Raw genomic sequence first — 20,620 nt, forward strand, 5'->3', positions numbered from 1 at the left:
TGAATGATGATATTCAAAGTTACTAAATATCGATTTTTGCAATCCTTGAATCCATTTTGACTAGTTTCGATGTGATGTCTGTATGAAAATATGTACATACCTCAAAAAGGATTAGATGTAGGATGTTGAAATTTAAGATTTAGGACTGTTGTAACAGCTAGTTGAACACCTCCCTTTTTGATTGTAAAATCCAAAAATATTTGGATTTTTTATTTTATATTTACTGCAGTAATAAGCCCTCATTGAGAGTTTTTTAACGATATATCATAAGTGGTACTTATTTTCATTGGTTCCAGAGTTATAGACAAATGAAATTATAATTAATGAAATATTTGGATCTTACAAGGGGAGGCACTTGGTTAGAATCTAACTCGATCTACTTTTTTTTAACTTTCTTTCTAATTTAAATATATTGATTTATTAATAATTATTAACATGTGATTGTAAAAAAAATTACAATAAATAATTATATTTAAATAACAATAAAAAAAAGAATATCAGACGTTTTTAAAGAAATAAAATTTTATGTACTTTACATTTTTAAAAAAATGTGTAAACGTAATTTAAACAGGGTCAATATTTACAAGGAATTCATGTGATGTCCACAGCAGATTTATTTGAAAAGTTAAGTAAATGTAAAAATCCATTTTATTTGATAAATATAAATTTTATATCCTCTATTATTAGGAATTTCTTTTATATTACAATTAAACTTACCATAAATTATTTAAATCAAGAAATATGCTAAATAAAAGTTTTTTTTTACTTCATTGTAAAATAACCTTTAAACTTCATATTTAAATGGAGACAATATGAGCTATAAAATATCTGTTTTGTGCAATAAGCAAGTCAATTTTATAGATATTAAAAAAAAAATCTATCTTACTATTTTATTATTTAATCCTGAATGAGATATTACATTCTTCACTGTTCAGACAGTGATGACAATATATAAAAAATCTATCTTAATAAGGTATACTACCTAAGGTATAGATAGCTTTTTTTTTTGTCTTCAGTCATTTGACTGGTTTGATGCAGCTCTCCAAGATTCCCTATCTAGTGCTAGTCGTTTCATTTCAGTATACCCTCTACATCCTACATCCCCAACAATTTGTTTTACATACTCCAAACGTGGCCTGCCTACACAATTTTTCCCTTCTACCTGTCCTTCCAATATTAAAGCGACTATTCCAGGATGCCTTAGTATGTGGCTTATAAGTCTGTCTCTCCTTTTAACTATATTTTTCCAAAAGCTTCTTTCCTCATCTATTTGCCGCAATACCTCTTCATTTGTCACTTTATCCACCCATCTGATTTTTAATATTCTCCTATAGCACCACATTTCAAAAGCTTCTAATCTTTTCTTCTCAGATACTCCGATTGTCCAAGTTTCACTTCCATATAAAGCGACACTCCAAACATACACTTTCAGAAATCTTTTCCTGACATTTAAATTAATTTTTGATGTAAACAAATTATATTTCTTACTGAAGACTCGTTTAGCTTGTGCTATTCGGCATTTTATCGCTCCTGCTTCGTCCATCTATAGTAATTTTACTTCCCAAATAACAAAATTCTTCTACCTCCATAATCTTTTCTCCTCCTATTTTCACATTCAGTGGTCCATCTTTGTTATTTCTACTACATTTCATTACTTTTGTTTTGTTCTTGTTTATTTTCATGCGATAGTTCTTGCGCAGGACTTCATCTGTGCCGTTCTTATGTTCTTCAATTGTTATTGTTGCTGTTTGGTTCCTGTACATGTTAGCAATTGTTCTTCTATCTCTGTATTTGAACCCTAATTTTTTTTAAAATGCTGAACATTTTATTCCAGTTTACGTTATCGAAAGCATTTTCTAGGTCTATAAACGCCAAGTATGTTGGTTTGTTTTTCTTTAATCTTCCTTCTACTATTAATCTGAGGCCTAAAATTGCTTCCCTTGTCCCTATACTTTTCCTGAAACCAAATTGGTCTTCTCCTAACACTTCTTCCACTCTCCTCTCAATTCTTCTGTATAAAATTCTAGTTAAGATTTTTGATGCATGAGTAGTTAAACTAATTGTTCTAAATTCTTCACATTTATCTGCCCCTGCTTTCTTTGGTATCATAACTATAACACTTTTTTTGAAGTCTGACGGAAATTCCCCTTTTTCATAAATATTCCACACCAGTTTGTATAATCTATCAATCGCTTCCTCACCTGCACTGCGCAGTAATTCTACAGGTATTCCGTCTATTCCAGGAGCCTTTCTGCCATTTAAATCTTTTAATGCTCTCTTAAATTCAGATCTCAGTATTGTTTCTCCCATTTCATCCTCCTCAACTTCCTCTTCTTCCTCTATAACACCATTTTCTAATTCATTTCCTCCGTATAACTCTTCATATATTCCACCCATCTATCGACTTTACCTTTCGTATAATATATTGGTGTACCATCTTTGTTTAACTCATTATTAGATTTTAATTTACGTACCCCAAAATTTTCCTTAACTTTCCTGTATGCTCCGTCTATTTTAGCAATGTTCGTTTCTCTTTCCACTTCTGAACACTTTTCTTTAATCCACTCTTCTTTCGCCAGTTTGCACTTCCTGTTTATAGCATCTCTTAATTGCCGATAGTTCCTTTTACTTTCTTCATCATTAGCATTCTTATATTTTCTACATTCATCGATCAGCTGCAATATATCGTCTGAAACCCAAGGTTTTCTACCAGTTCTCTTTATTCCGCCTAAGTTTGCTTCTGCTGATTTAAGAATTTCCTTTTTAACATTCTCCCATTCTTCTTCTACATTTTCTACCTTATCTTTTTTACTCAGACCTCTTGCGATGTCCTCCTCAAAAATCTTCTTTACCTCCTCTTCCTCAAGCTTCTCTAAATTCCACCGATTCATCTGACAACTTTTCTTCAAGATTTTAAACCCCAATCTACATTTCATTATCACTAAATTATGGTCGCTAACAATGTCTGCTCCAGGGTAAGTTTTGCAGTCAACGAGTTGATTTCTAAATCTTTGCTTAACCATGATATAATCTATCTGATACCTTGCAGTATCGCCTGGCTTTTTCCAAGTGTATATTCTTCTATTATGATTTTTAAATTGGGTGTTGGCAATTACTAAATTATACTTCGTGCAAAACTCTATAAGTCGGTCCCCTCTTTCATTCCTTTTGCCCAGCCCGTATTCATCCAGTATATTTCCTTCCTTGCCTTTTCCAATGCTTGCATTCCAATCTCCAACTATTGTTAAATTTTCATCTCCTTTTAGGTGTTTAATTGCTTCATCAATCTCTTCGTATACACACTCTACCTCATCATCATCATGGGCGCTTGTAGGCATATAAACGTTAACAATCGTTGTCGGTTTAGGTTTTGATTTTATCTTTATTACAATGATTCTATCGCTATGCGTTTTGAAATACTCCACTTTCCTCCATATCTTCTTGTTCATCACGAAACCTACTCCTCCCTGCCCATTATTTGACGCTGAGTTAATTACTCTAAAATCACCTGACCAAAAGTCGCCTTCCTCTTCCCACCGAACCTCACTAATTCCTACTATATCCACATTTGTCCTACCCATTTCCCTTTTTAAATTTTCTAGCCTACCAACCTTTTTTAAGCTTCTAACATTCCACGCTCCGACTCGTAGAATGTTATTTTTTAATTTTCTGGTGACCCCTTCTTTAGTAGTCCCCACCCGGAGATCCGAACGGGGGACTATTTTACCTCCGGAATATTTTACCAAGGAAGGCGACTCCATTATTGCTATGTGAAAATGCAGAGAGCAACATTTTCTTGGAAAAAAAGCAGCTGTAGTTTTCCATTGCTTTCAGCTGCGCAGTACTCAGAGAACTGAGTGATGTTGATACGGCCGTTTAAGTCATTGTCACTCACGCCCCTAACATTTACTGAAAGAGCTGCTGCCCTCTTTCAGGAATCATTCCTTAGTCTGGCTCTCAAACAGATACCTCTCCGATATGGTTGCACCTTCGGTCCAGCTACTCTGTATCCCTGGCACTCAAGCCCCCTCACCAACGGCAAGATCTCATGATTCATAGAGGAGGGCATAGATAGCAAGCACCTTATTGACTAAAATTAGTCATTTTAACCTCAAATTAAATGTTAATAAAAAAATTTACTACAGTTAACTTTTTTAAATAAATTAAGGGTCCAGCAGTTTCGAATCGAATTATGGGAACTGTTGAATAAAATAATTAGAATTGGATGCTAATTAGGTGAGATCCTAACTTATGTGAGAATTTCTTGTTTTTAACCATAAATGAATCACATAATTTGTTTTACCTCCACAAATTATTCTTAAAGTAAACTGAGAATTAACTTAAATATAATGGCACCATTTAGAAGAACTTGAGTCACAATGCAATTGTTGAAATTTCATTTGAAGAGGAATTGCTGTTTTCTAAATATAAATCTGTTTAAAAGCAACTACTTGTGCCACAGCAACTTCATTTTTTTAATAGACAGAGGTTCTGTTACATTAACAATATATAAAAAATGACATTATTGAGCAAGAGAGATCTTGATAGTTACATAAAGTGGTGCCTCTTTGTCCTGCACTATTAAGTAGTACCCCTTAAGTGGTGCACCCACCTTTTTTTTCTGTTTAGCCTCCGGGAATCACCGTCAGGTATTACTTCAGAGAATGAATGAGGATGGTATGTATGAGTGCAAGTAAAGTGTAGTCTTGTACAGTCTCAGATCGACCATTTCTGAGATGTGTGATTAATTGAAACCCAACAATCAAAGAACACTGGTATCAACGATCTAGTATTCAAATCCGTATAAAAGAAACTGCCTTTACTAGAATTTGAACGTTGGAATTCTCGACTTTGAAATCAGCTTATTTTCGAAGACCTGTTCACCACTAGACCAAACCAATGGGTTAACTGGTGCACCCCTTTCTTTCTTTCATTTTCCTGTTTAGCCTCCGGTAACTACCGTTTAGATAATTCTTCAGAGGATGAATGAGGATGATATGTATGAGTGTAAATGAAGTGTAGTCTTGTACATTCTCAGTTCAGCCATTCCTGAGATGTGTGGTTAATTGAAACCCAACCACCAAAGAACACCGATATCCACGATCTAGTATTCAAATCCGTGTAAAAATAACTGGCTTTACTAGGACTTGAACGCTGGATCTCTCGACTTTGAAATCAGCTGATTTGGGAAGATGCGTTAATCACTAGACCAACCCGGTGGGTTAACTGGCGCACTCCTACCCACATATAAGTTAACAAACCTGTAACTTGTTTAAAAAATAAGGTTTTTAAAAAAAGAAGAGAACAGTGGCTTAACAGATAAAACAGCTTATTTTGGTATGAGTTTTATTATATGCATTTTTACATGCCTTTTTAAGGTGTTATAATTGGGATAATTACCTGGATCCTCAATTTAGTTTATTAAAAAAAAGTTCTATGTAGAAAGAAATGATCACAATTTATTAATAACTAGCTGTACCCGCCACGCTTCGCTGTGGCATATTGTGGTTGCATGGATAAGAAATGAGAAACAAAACAAAGCATATGTTTCATAGAAGTTTAATTTTGCAATACTTGTTGATATACAATATTTTTTTCTTTTTCCACTGTCTGCGTAGATATAAAGCCTATCTGGTTTGCCGACTCGGGAACACGCACATGCAATTGTCCATGTGAGAAGCAATCCGCATCTAAATCTAAACCACACAATTCTAAAGATTGACCTTGAGCTTTATTGATTGTGATTGCAAATGCCAATCGAATTGGGAATTGCAATCTTTTAAATTGAAATGGTGTATCGGTTGGGATCATGGGTATTCGAGGAATGAGGACATCTTCACCTTTGAAAGGCCCCGTTAAAATCTTGCTTCCACTACGTTATTCATCAATTTCTTAACTGCAAGTCGCGTGCTGTTAAAGTGTTTTGGCTGATTAATATTCCGCAACAGGATAATTGGCACAACTATTTTCAATTTTAATATGTATGGTGGCAATCCTGGCAGATCAAGTGATTTTAAAAATTCCGTTGGATAATTAACTACTTCATCTGCTTCCACAACGGTGTCTATCGACTTATATGTAATTTCCTCACTTTGAATGCTGGATTGAATAACATTATTAAGTTGATATACATATTTATTCTTTGCGGCAAGGTTAGCTCGTTCACTGAGCCAATCGTGATTTCTATGATTAATTTGAATATCAGGAAATACTTTTTCGATCAGTTCTCCTTTCGATGTTCTAAATTACAAAATTTATCAAGAAATGATATTCGTCTAGACGTCTCATCGACTGCCAGCTGTCCGTTTCCAATGTCCAGTAACTGTCGTGTGAGAATACCTCAGCTGATGGATCAGTTCTGCAGCTCGGGTGGGTGCTGGCATTCCCAATTGACTAAGAACTTTTTTTGCATTAGGTAAACACTTGTCTTCAATATTTATCAATACTTCGTTGTAAAAAGCTTCTGTAAATTCAGACAAAAGTGAATATTTAACCTAACAAAGGATTTTTTGGTCAGTATGTAGGGATATTATTTTCTGTGTATTGGGTTATTTCGACCTTTTTTTTTGCATAGTCTTAAGTCTATCTGGGCTATATGAAAGTTGGGTGTTTTAATTTATTTACTGTAAGTCATCCTTCTTGGTGGCTTTTCTTTTTGTTTTGGTGTTTTTTTTGTTTTTTTTTTAATAAAATACAGATGTTTAGCTATGATGTTAAATATAATTCAAAGAAATTTGTTACTTAATCAGTTGTGATATTGTTTACATTGGCAACATCCATACGGGCTCTTTGTGATTGGTCGTTGTGTTTGACAGCGGCTATCTTGCAGTGATCTGATTGGTTTTCCTTTGTTTACCTTTCCATCTGATATCATCATTCACAAGCTCTTTAACGTATAAGTGCCCAAAGAACACAACGATTTCATATAAATGGAAATGAGAGTTTAAATTTTCTTGGGGAACTTAGAAAACAAACATATGTTTGTTGGAAGTTATATGCTTTTAAAACAACTTGGATTAACATTATTAGTTTATTATCAGAAATTTGATCATTATTATTATTATAAACAATTATGAACTGCTGTTCATAAGTTAAAGATGTTTCTTATCATATTTGGACGATATTTACTAGAAAATCACCCGAACCAAACCAAAATACTACATCTTATATTTATTTTATAAATTTTTAACTTAATTTTTTTTTTCATTGTTGCATATATTTTCTTATTCATTTAATGAGTAAGAAAAGTATGAATTTACTCATTCTTTTAAATAGAAAATATTAATTGTTTTATAAATTTTAAAAACGAAAAACACTTTATTAGAATGAAATGCAAAGTATTATATACCCTTCTTTAAGGAACCACGTATTCTATGTGCTATCTATATTGAAGTATTTGACTTTACTGAGGCAATATGATAATCTGGACGGTATTACAGTTCAATTGGGAAAATAGATAAGTAGTTTCTAGTAAGACAATAATATAAGTGAAATGAAAACATGTTTGTATATATCATCAAAATTTATTCATGAAATTATTTTTACTAATCGATACATTTTTACTTCACTTGTTTGTTGTTAATGTTTTGTAATAATTTGATGAACCGTTCTATTAAACTGGTTAACATTTCCGTAGATTGTTAAATTAAAATTGAGTCCATAACTGCTGTTTGACTTAAAACTGATGACTGTGTAGTTGTATCCAACTCCTCCTTCCTTCAAAGACGGATATCCATTTTTACCTTTTCCTAATAAATCGAGGACCTTTAAATAACTAATTGTTAAATTGTTGTAACCGTATGCCGGATATTGGAAATCATAAGTAAAACTTTCATTCCCTTTTCCAGCTGCAGCAATTCCACTATGGTATAGTAATCTAGAAAACAAAAGTTAAAAATAATTAATGTTATTGTTCATAAACAGTAATTTTTCTATAAAATATATTTCATTAAAAAGTCATTGATTTCTTTTTTATAGCGTTATAGATGTCTACCACATTTCTTAGTTGGATTCAGTATGTTTTACACACACACACACACACACACACACACACACACACACACACACACACACACACACACACACAAATTATATACATATTTATTTATGTTTGTAATTATCTATCTTTAAAATTACACAACAAACTTAATACAACATGAAAAACTAATTTTATGCGTCCCCATCAATTAATATAATAAATAATGTTAGTTAAAATATTTATTAATACAGGCACCAACAGTCTGATGCATAATAATAGTTGCTGATGGATGATAATGAAATTTAAAAGCCTGAAAAATGCCATGCCTTATACGGAATGAATCCAGGAAAGTTCAAATGAAATGAAGGGACATTACAACTCCTCCATAGAGATTGAAGGAGTAGTAGTAACTGCTTAAAAAAGCAATTAAAACAATTTTTTTAAATCTTAGTGGAATATTTCTGATGAATGACTTGTCTGTAATAAAAATTTTTGTTAGAAAAGTAAGTTATATACAATTTTTTTAAAATTGTTTTCAAATGTTTTATAATTAGTTTAACTGATGAGACGACTCATGCATCTAAAACGCATTTCTAATTATAACTAAAAAGAATGCTTAACTATTATTTATATTATAGGATTTAAAAATATTTCTAAATTGATAACACCTGTACTTACACATCTCCACCGGTTAGATTTCCGATAAAAAGATCATGTGTACCATTTATGCTTCCATTTTCGCTGAGTTGGTGATGGAATTTAGGATGAAATTTATATTCACCGAATGCCAAAGGAATCATTACCGCAAATCCGATTAAAAGTATTATGTTTGCTGTCATCGCTTTGGTGAACTCCATCTGAAATAAAAATTGCAATTACACATATATACAATACTTAAATTGTATTACTTTTTTTTTTTTTATATGGATACCTTTTCCATTTTGTTTACACAGGTATGTCCAACCGATTTTAAAACAGTTTTATTTATAATGAATTTAACAAAGTTAAATTAAACCATAAATCAGTAAGAATTCAATCGGTTTGAGCTTCTGCTGCCGTAAGAATGGAAGTCTTAAGGAGAACAGTAAATTTGCAGCCATATAACAGTAATTTTGTTTAAACTTCAATATTTTCATTTCTATTAATTCTTAAACCTTTGTTTCTAATCAAATAAAAGTCGCAATGATATTTTTACTTTCAACCAACAACTGGCTTCACAAATTTTATTTACAGCTAACGATTACAAAATATTATTTTTTTGTTTATAAATTTTAACTGAAATTTTATCCTTTTTTCCATTAATAATTAGAAATATCTTTAATGATCTGAACGTTTTTGTCTTTTATTGTCTCTATTGTCTTTTATCCTTTGCAAAATAATCCCATATCTAAAATTAAAAATACAAGCCTGTGATAAACTTCTGTATATAATGTATGATGGTTTAACTTAGAATACGATGTAAGTGGCCACTCGATAAATTTCTAGAAATTTATCTTGGAGCGTCTTAACTTAGGGCTATTTTTTCAAATACGGCGTGAACTTATCTATATATATTCTGGACAATAATTAAATTACAATATTTACATTTAGTGTACGCTTATTGGTTTATATTTATTTAATATTTGAGTTTTCTCATGGTATTTAATATATGTTCTTGTTTAATCTCAAGTTCAATTAAATTTTTGATTTTTTTAAAAAGTGTCATTATTTTTTAAAAAAAGATTTAACGGTTTGTGACCAATTATCAACGTATAGCTCATATTCTACGTTAACGTTTGGTAAAAAAATAAGACTGGTAAATTTTCTTAACTAATAAGAGCGTTTATCTCAACATATACGACGCATTAAGTGTAGTTGTGTGCCGCCATCGTAGTGTCATTGACATTTTTTAAAACAAATCTCTTTATTTTTCTCCATTTTTTATAAGTATGTTGCAGTTAACAGCGAGACTCACTTCTTTCCATTAGTTTTGTCAGTTTGACAATTCTATTAATATAATATCTTTCTTTTGAATATTTTTTTTTTTTTTTTTAATTCTTTGCTGTGGTGTATATGTTTCTTTCTTTAATTTAATTTTTGAATTAGAATTTGATTAAATAATTTTAAAAAATATCACTTACTTTAAACACTCGTAATAAAGTTGAAAATAATTCATCAGAAAAAATGTTACATCCCGGATAAATTTCTAAAAATTTAGCTTGGAGCATCTGTATTTAGCGCTATTTTTTCATGAAAGGCGTGAACGTATCTATCATATATTTTCGACGGTAAATAAAATACAAAATTTACATTCAGTGTACTATTATTGGTTGTGTACTAATTCAGTGTACCAATTTTGCACGAGGTTCGGCTAATAAATTTTTCTTATATATGCTTAGCATGGTAATGAAAAACAGATACTGGAATGAAATAAAAAATGAATAAAAGTACAATACCTTAGCTGCAAAATGCAGTATTTATTTTTCGCTATAATCCCCATGTACTATTTTTCCAACGTGTGACAAGGTTTTGTCACTGAAAGATTCTGTGAGCTTTCTCGGAACAAAGCGGCCACACCTTCTTTCATCTCATCGTCAGTGGTCACAGTCGTTTCATGTCATGTCATCGTGCGGGGGAGAGCCATCAGAAAGTTTACACGGTACCCATCGTGCACAGATTTTACGGTAACCCAATTGCTCTATAATATGACCAACTCGTTCTTTAGATATGCCTAACTGAATAGCGATGCGTTGCTGGGTGATTCACCGGTCACTTTGAAGCAAATCGTCCACCACTTTCGATGTTTCTCGTCGGTCACAGGAACTGGTCGTCCGCTGCAAGATGCATCCTCAATTGTCACTTTACCAGCTTCACATTCGCGAAATTTTAACGCCCACCTATTTACAGTACCCTACAACAGTTTCACTACTGTAAACCGCTTTTAAACGATGAAAAATATTCGTAGGATTTAGATTTTCTGATGTTAAATATTTGATCCCTGTGCGCTGTTTTGACTGTGTTGACAAATTGGCCGTACTCGACTACATTTTAACTGCTACTGAAAATAAACCGAAAAACAATTTCAAATAGAGGGGGTATTTTAGCTACCATCTGCTGTCACGCTAAACTCGATAGTACCTTTTGTCTCCGTGTAGCACGCTAGTGGACAAAGTTTTATCAGCCGAGCCTCGTATTTATCTATTATTCAAAAATGAAATAATAATTATTAATCAGAAAGTTTTCTTAGTCTTTAAAAAAATATTATTTTTTATATTTATTCTTTACTTTGTATTTTTCTGGTTATTAAAAAAGCGTTTCACTCAATACCTTTTAGGAAGTTAGAAATTGTGAAATTAGAGAATATCTTTACAATTTATTCAACTTTTTATTACTAGGAGAAAAGAAGCTATTATTTTTGGGAGGTATGATAATTCTTTTATCGAGATTGATGTAATGTTTCGTCAGTAATCTTATGAACTTTTGTATTTAAAAGGAATATATATTTACAATATTATATACTAGTTATATTCTATGTATATTATAAATAACTGAATATTGCAAGTTGAAATTTACTCTTTTTTCAGATAACGAAACGATTAATTTTGGTACTGATTTTGTTTAGATTAGTTTAGAGAGATCTGAAAATATTATTACGGTTTTAGCAATCAGATACTAACCAGTTATCAATAAATTGTGTTAAAATTGAAGTCTTATACTTTTACATAGTGTTTTTTAAATTTTACAAAACTGAAGAGAAAGTCCTACTATATAACAGGCGGAAACGTAGTTACATGATAATTATGTAACACTTTACTGTGTGTATCTTAATTATTTGTTTTATATTAAATATAAGTTTCAAATTTGATTTATGTTTTAAAAATGTTACTAATTATGTTCGTAGATGATTTTACAGTTTATTATATTGAACTGTTTTCTGAATTTTCCTTGCTAAAGAATAATAATGACTGTATTATTATTGATTTTTTTTTAACTAGAATATTAGTTAAACAGAATATAATTTTCGAAATTTCATAAATGTACAACATTCCTTAGAATCTAAAGATTAGGATGAAATAAAAATTATTAATCAGAATTTTTCTTAGTCTTTTATGAAATAAAATTAATTCATGTAAATTATTTTTGTTTTTTTTTATTATTCAATTTTCAGATTTTTTCCGGCAATTATCTCTAGTTTTCTGACTTTTGCATAAGGACAAGTTAAGGTTTAATTCTCGGTTATAAAATCTATTATAATTTTTACATTTGTATAAGTAATACATACCAAAATAGTTTTAAAAAAATTATCTGTTTTATCGTAAATTAAAACTATCATTCATTTTTGATTGCATCTTTTAGTTCATGATAAACGAAATGTTTAATAAAAAAATAAAATGATAATTACTTTTAATTCTTAACTAAGAAGAAAATTATAAGCTACTATAACATGAAAAATAATTTATCTTACCGTAACGTCTGTTTAAGATCTGGAAAACTGTTTGGAGAAATAATTATTTCTTACTCTTTCGTTTTCCGTAGTAAAGTGAATTAAATTAATTAGTGTCCGGTTTATAAATGTTTAATTTTATCTTTGGAAAAATAAAATTACGTAATTACTTTAATTTGATTAGATGAGTGTATTAGTTTACGTAAATCTGTATTGAAATAAACAAATTCTAAGAAACAACCAACTATGTCTATGTGAAGATCTCATTCACAAAAAAAATACTTAAATCACACGTTGTGTGATTTAAGTACCTACTCGACTACATTTTAATTGCTACTGAAAACAAACCGATAAACGGATTTCAAATAGAGGGGTTATTTTAGCTACCATGTGCTGTCACGCTCAACTTGATAGTACCTCTTGTCTCCGTGTACCATGCTAGTGGGCAAATTTTTCTTATCAGCCGTGCTTCGTATTTATCTTTTATTCAAAAAAAAAGATTTACGTAATATTCTGTTTTCTTTTAATATTTATTTTATTCGTTTGATTTTCAGTCATAAAAATCCTTTATCAGTTTATTTTTTTAAAAATACAGATACAAAAATATTACTGCAGAACGTATTAAATATTATTGAGGAACTCATGAAATACATTTTTTTGAAAACCCTCTGACTCACATAATACACATCCCCCGACATCCGTAGAAACCCAAAAAAATAACTGAATAAAATATTTCACTAGAAATACTTTTTTTTTTCAGTAAAGACTGAAGAAGATAGAAGTACATCTACTACTTCAAGAGTTACCGATTCCGATGTCGATCAAGCTGGTCTTCGATTTCATTTTTATTTTCTTGATGAATATAAGTAAAAATAAGAACTTTATGTTACAAAACCTAATTTTAGCCACTTTTGCCTTTTTAGCATTTTTTTATTTACCTCTTTATTTGCTTTTCCAACAAACTTCTTTTTCTAAAAAGTATTTTATTATTACTGTTTCTAAGATCGGTTATGAGAATTAAGTAATTGCTTCTATGCTTTAATGCCAGTTTTCTGTATCACATTTGTTAATTTATTATTTATTCTTTAAACAACTTTTTTTTTTTTTAAATATGACTTAATTATTTATAATTCATAATTTATTAATTTACAATTTCTTTATTCTTTAGTTAATAATATTCTTTATAATAATAATTATTTATCTATTTTTAACTGTATTTTTCACGAAAGTATTTCACATAAACATCTGAACATAAATTTAGTAATATAATTATTAAAATTACCAAGTAAATGAAGCAGTGATCTTTAAAAAATATCAATAAAACCTGTATTTCCTCATTAAAAATCATAAGTGTGAAAAAAAGGTGAAAAAAATAATAAATTAAGAGCGCACGGCTCACTAATTTAGCCATGAACACGCTAAATTAGTGTTCGATGGCAGTACATAAGCAGTACGAAATATAGTGAGGGATCGTCGAATATGCTATTTCACTCATTTCAGATAAAAAATTACCACCAAGTAACGACAAAATGTAACAGATTCATAATCCAAGAAAAACTCACTTTCATTAGGTTTTAAAATGAAGCGGCAGCAGAGAAAATTTCATTTTGATAAAATTAAGCGGATAATTATATAATTTCAAAAAATCAGACTACTGAAGACCACATATTAGAAATAACTGAGACGATCGCCACAACGATAAATCTTAGAAAGAGTTGTATGAATATTTTTCTGGATATTAAAAAAGCGTTTCATTCGATACTTTTAAGGATGTTAGAAGGAATTAGAGAATATCTTTAAAATTTATCGAACTTTATATGACTTGTAGAAAGAAAACAAGCTATTCATTTTGGTGGTTGTGATAGTTCTTTTACGGAGATTATGTTATGTTTCGTCAGTTATGTTGTAACTATTTTTTCCTTTTGTATTTAAAAGGAAACTACTTTATATAATATTTGCAATATTTATAAATAACTTTAATTTATAATATATAATATATTTATGTATAATCTTGATAAAGCCTCGCATTGAAGGCGAAACGTGTGTTATTGTTTTGTATTTTGTTTTATTTTTAGGAATAATATCATAATATTGTAAAACGGTTGTTTTTACCTGAAGAATCATAATATGGTATATTTGTGATCTAAATATTTTATCTGCGTATTTATATCTATTTTATTTTTTTGTAGTGACTTATTTTGATCTGAGTATTTTGTGTTTTTATATATGTACGTGTTTAAATTGACTGAATTTGGAAATTGAAAACTGCTTTTTTTGAAGATGACATCGGTTAATTTGGTTACTGATTTTGTTTGTATTATTTTAGAGAGAGGTGCAAATGTTATTACGGGTTTAAAACAGGTGGTTATACAATAACTAGTTGCAATTAAAGTATTATACCATTTCAGTCCTATACTTTCATAGTATATTTTTAATTTCACACAAGTGAAGAGATTTTATTTACTAAAATCACTTAATAAAATTTCTTCTTATGTTTATAGACAACTTTCCAAATAAAAAATAATAATGATTATGTATATTACTGGAGCCAGACTATTATTTAAATGTAATAATAATTCAAAATGTCATAAATATAAAAGATTTCTACAATTTCAGTCAAAAAGAAATAAAATTTATTTATCTGAATTTTATCGTATTTGGTTTAGATTAATTAATTGGTTTCAGGTTTTTTTTAACCTACCGGGTTGGTCTAGTAGTGATAAACTCGTCAGCGCAAACAGCTGATTTCGAAGTCAAGAGTTCTAAGTTTCAAATCCTAGTAAAGGCAGTCAGTTACTTTTATACGGATTTGAATAGTAGATCGTCGATACCGTCGTTCTTTGGTGGTTCGGTTTCAATTAACCACACGTCTCAAGATCGGTTGACCTGAAACTGTACAAGACTATATTTCATTTTTATTCATACATATCATCCTCATTCTTCCTATGAAGTAATACCATACGATGGTTCCGGAGGCTAAAGACAAAAGAAAGAAAAAAGAGGTTTTTTCTTTCATTTTATTATTTCATTTTTCAACTAGTCACACTTTTCAGTAACGACGTGTGATTAATTGAAACCCAACCGCCAAAGAACACCGGTATCCACGATCTAGTGTTCAAAAGTAAATGAAAGCACGTAAGCTTGCCTTACTCTTGTTAGAATTTGAACCTGAGAACTTTAACTTCGAAATCAGCTGATTTTTGACGACAAGTTTAACACTAGACCAACCCGGTGGGTTATTATAATTTTTACTTTCGTATATGTTATCAAAGAAAATCATTTTGTTAAATTTATTTATTTTATCGCTAAAATAAAATTAGAAATCATTTTGATTGAAAAAATAAAGGTAATCAACCAACTTTTATTTCATATACAACTGGAATGATTAATAAAATAATAAGAATTACTTTTAATTCTTAACTTCAGCAATTTTTAAGCTATCATATGAAAAATTATAATTCTTACCTTAATGTGTATTAAAAGTTCCAGAAAACAATTTTGAGAAATAATTATTTCTTTGTAGTATGTTTGCCGTGGTAAAGTGAATTTAATTATTAATGCCCGGTTTATAAATGATTAATTTTATCTTTGGAAAATAAATTATTCACGTAATTACTTTAATTGCATTAGATAAGACTATTATTTTACTTAAATTACAAGTACTTTAACTGAAATAAAAAATTTGAAGAAATAACCAACTTGCTCGTATGTTGTCTGTCTATATGATGATCTCATTCACAAAAAAAATCTTAAAGCGCGCGTAAAGTACCCTAAATATCTATAATTGAATAAAACATTCAAGATATGTGAAAATATGTGAATTTTTTTTTCGAAGTTTTAGGGGCATCGACTGCTGTGGTCATTAGCCCCCTTCTAAATCAAGAAGAAAAAGAAAAATCCTTTTACTTCTCCGTTAATAGCACGAGCGACATAGTAGTAGGCTAGTCTTGTCATTATAGATCACCCAGAAATAGAGTTGTCAGGGAGTAATAAAAACCCCAAAAGAAACACAAAATTAGAAGGGTGTAAAGGGTCCTTGTTACTTAAAACCGTATAAAATTGACACTTTAAAACACTTAAGCTTTCAAACCATTTCTTACAAAATGTTATCGATCCTGTATAACTAAATTCACGATCAAACAAAAGAAATTAAAATCTTCCTTTGATCAAAATTCTTAAAAAATTCTCTGTCATTATCGCCTAGGTTATCCGTTAGGCCATTCCGTTTATCCTTTCTTCTTCCGTTTTACTATCATCCTGAAGGTCTAGATGTCGAATTCCAAAGTATCTGAATCCAGGTAGATAGAATCTTCACATCCTTCACCGTAAATCGTGGAGGATATCTTGCATCAAATGACGCGATCAGAAGTACATCACAGTTGAGACTGGATGCACTCACTGCTAGAACATGTGGGACGGCCGAACTACTTGCCCTCTCACCCAAAAGGCTTCCGCGATTTCGGAGGCTCCATTGTTGCTTTTTTCTAAATCTTACTTTTCCAAAATCATTATTTCTGTTTTCACAGATCCCTGATCTGGGATTTTTTTTCAATCTGTACTTTGGCTGCAGTCTTCTTCATTGACTTAAAAGAAGCTGCAGGAGCCGCAGCAACCTGAATATAGGATGTAAACTTCGGTGATCGGCTCAACAAGAAGGTCAACAAGATTTCTGATCGATATCAATAAAAATAAAACCGTAAATCTGTTGCTTCCCAATATTATGTCTAAACATAATGTTACATAATTACGGGCTTTTGCACCAGTTTTTATAATATTGACATTTCTTTAGAAATGGATTGTAGGGTTTTAAGTGGCAATTGTATGTTTAATACACTCCTGTCACCTTCTGTTCTTTTCGGGTTTTAATATTCTATGACACTCCTATTTTCAGGATAATCTCTTTGATAAGAGTGGTCTTTTGATATGATTGCTATATTTGATATGGGTGGGAAAGTTTTAGATTGAGATTAGGGCTAAGGATCATAATAGTCTCCGTTATCCCCCCAAAAAAAAAAATTATTTATGTATTTTTTCATTAAAATTTTAAACATAATTTAATATTTAATTAGCTACAATTAACTAATTAGGTGCAGGCTATTTAAATACTTTGTAATGCGTTTCTGCGTGAAGCTCGATAATTAAGACCCGTTTCCGTTCTTATAGCACAAGGTTCAGAAAAATGACAATCCTCTGCATATAGGTTAAGTTTTGTTAGATTATGCTTATTATTTGTAATTACATCCATATAACATGAACAATTACTTGTACGTTGTGTAAAAAACCACAGTGGAGAAAAAAAATAGAAAAGACCCAACTTTTCTTCATTTTTTATGAAAAATTTCAGTAACGACAGTAGATTCACAGTCAAGTGATCTAGGCAAAATTTTACCTAACATAGTTTAAGATGTAAATTATTTGTTTTCTCATGTAAATTATTTGTTTGAATTCACCTAGTCTATTTACAGATTTTTCCCTTTTGACAAATTGCTGTAATTTTTTTTCATTAAGCTTAAGTAAACCGTCCGGTAGGCCCATTTGTATGCTTACGAATGTCCAGTTATACCTAAGATGAAAACTAGCTTCATAATAAATAAAAGTGATTTTTTATAAATGTGATTTTTATGAATGACAAAGAAAAATTCTTTATTTCTAAAACTCATTTACAAAAACCTAGTGTTTATCTCTTACAGATAAAGACTAGTAAATTTTACTTTATTGTACCAGGAAAAAACTAACAAAGCTTTCCGGTGATGTGAATTTCTTTTATGAGAAACAAACAAAATCAGAGTACTACTTGTTAAATACTACAGTCAAGTTATATATATATATATATATATAACTATTGATATAGATTCTCAAATTTTAAGTGAAAAATTGGCGCGCGCACGCACACACACACACACACACATATAATTATATATATATAACTAGCTGTACCCTGCCACGCTTCGCTGTGGCACACCGAAGTTTCTGCGACGTTTATCAATTGATCGTTTCTTCGATGGAGAACAATATCTCTGGAACTGATCTCCGACTATGACTACTTCGTCTATAGTTGGAGCATTATATCTCCGAACATGTTCTCCAGCGGGCGTTTTGTCTACGTGAATGACAATCTTGTGGGTATCTGATGGCATCATATCAATTGCCGTTTGAACAAACGCACCTAATTGTTCCTAATTGCTGCGAAATAATGGGTCTTCATAGCGAGGTATATATTCCACAACGTGCATCGACTTCATCTCTATCATCACCAATTAAGTACTTTTGAAGGAATTTATGGTCACTACCTGAGAACGGGAGCAGGGAGCCAGCTTTGTGATATATTTGCCCTTTGATTTTTAAAGTTGGCATGAATTGAGTCGTCATGATTTCCGCACCAAATGACGTAATTTGGAAGCTAGAGTTATATTTCCTGATGTTCAATAGGAAATACTTCGATTCAGCGATAGATCCAACAAGTAGAGTTTTCAATGGCTCTGGTGGTGGCAGACCTGGCAGTAGGTACAGACATGACTCATCTGGCCAATGACAACATGCCGACTTGAACTATAATCAACAGCTGGATTGTTCCGGAACGCAAGACGATTGTATTGCAGATTCAGATCAGCTGTTCTTTGGGTTCGTGTTTCAGCTATCCTCACCCTGTCGCGTTCATTCCGTTGAGAACGAACCAAATCTGTTGCTGCAGAACGCGACTGACGTGCTCGCAATCGTGCATCCTCAAACCAGGCTGCTCGTCTTTCTGCCGGTGCCACGTTACGTATCTGGATGGTGCTTAGTCTGTTCCTCTCTCGTACGGATGCCCGCTCTTCCTCAGTCATATTCGAAAGCCGTCTTCTTGATCCTTCTGTGTGGCGAGTGCAGCGGCCCAAATTCGATTTTCTGCAAGGCATTATTTCGGCTTTCACTGGAATACAAGGAAGGGATAAGATTATAACCTCTTATGGCTCTCACAGCATTACAGAAAGAACAAAAAGTTTAATAACGAATAACTTTCATTTTGAAAAGGCCAAAAAAATTTATTTAACGTTTTTTCACCTATCTCTCATGGTTCTCATAGCTGCAGCTCGACAACAATGAGACACAGGACAGACAGTATTGAAAAGTGGCTAAAAATTAATAATATTAACTAAATACATGAATTTAAATAAATAAGTAAAATATTAGTTAAATGAAAAAGTTAAATAATAATTATAAAAAATTAATATTTTTTCTGACCTTCTCTCATATAAAACATAACCTCTACTTACGATTTGGTGAAAGGCGCAGCTCAATCACGACACGATCTCACAGAAGTACCTCGATTAAAGTGAATATTTAATTCAGATTGTATAATAATCTGAATCAGATGCAAGTGGATACGTTTTTTTTTTTTGTTAATAAACAATGTAATTGGGAATAGATATTGTTTTACATGTGACTGCGGTTGTCGTTAGCTAGTATGGCGATTGTTACCCTCGCTTCCGGCAGATGACGCGGTCACTGGTACACAGCTGACCGTTAAAAAACTGTTTTCGCGGTTGCGGGTATGTGACTGATGCGAAAAATATCTTTTGTGCGGGTTATATATTGTGCTAAAATTGAGCTCAATCGGTGCAGAACATTTTGAGTTTTTGAAGCGTACACAATCGAACTTAACATTTTTATATATAAGGATTTGTGGGCTGCGAAGGAAAAAGCCTTAAGTCGTGCGAAAAAACACATCATTTTAAATGCTTACAAGAGCAGAGTAATGCTTACAAATTACAGAATAATCAAACGGCGTTGATTTCAGATATTAATAAACTGCTAACGTAAGTAGAAGTTGTGTTGCTTCAGTGTACAACGTGATTCTCGAGTATGAATCTACTAATGAATTACGGTCTCCAAAGAAAACAATACCCCACAGGTCAATTGAGAAAAAGGTGAAATTTTGATAAAAACGCGATTCGTAAAAAATTACACGAATTTGAAATATTTAGAAATAGTATATATTTAGAAATAGTACGCTTCTTATCATTAAACGAAAAGAATTCCAGCCGTGTTATAGAAAAACAATGATATCAAAATGTGGCTTAGTTCAAAAGGAATAATTTTTGAAGTGGTTTAAGTTAATGTTCAATCATTGCAAAGGATTTCGCGTATTAAAAATAATTATAGTCCGTATAAAATTGGTTTGACACAAAACGCCATATTGGTAAGTCGTGTTTTTATTCGGCTCCTAACGAATATGTTTG

General features: G+C 31.2%; 1 protein-coding gene across 1 annotated transcript; it reads right to left on the reverse strand.

The window, feature by feature from the left end:
• Nucleotides 1-7,503: 7,503 nt before the first annotated feature.
• Nucleotides 7,504-15,972, reverse strand: LOC142320953 (uncharacterized). Its single transcript, XM_075358940.1, has 3 exons — nt 15,867-15,972; nt 8,657-8,835; nt 7,504-7,876 (listed from the first exon to the last, which is right to left on the reverse strand). Exons 2-3 carry the CDS (start codon nt 8,833-8,835, stop codon nt 7,579-7,581), a joined length of 477 nt encoding a protein of 158 aa, XP_075215055.1. The 5' UTR covers nt 15,867-15,972; the 3' UTR covers nt 7,504-7,578.
• Between the last annotated feature and the right edge of the window lie 4,648 nt (nt 15,973-20,620).

Source organism: Lycorma delicatula, chromosome 3 (genome assembly GCF_047948215.1).
Source record: "Lycorma delicatula isolate Av1 chromosome 3, ASM4794821v1, whole genome shotgun sequence".
Classification (NCBI taxonomy): Eukaryota; Metazoa; Arthropoda; class Insecta; order Hemiptera; family Fulgoridae; genus Lycorma; species Lycorma delicatula.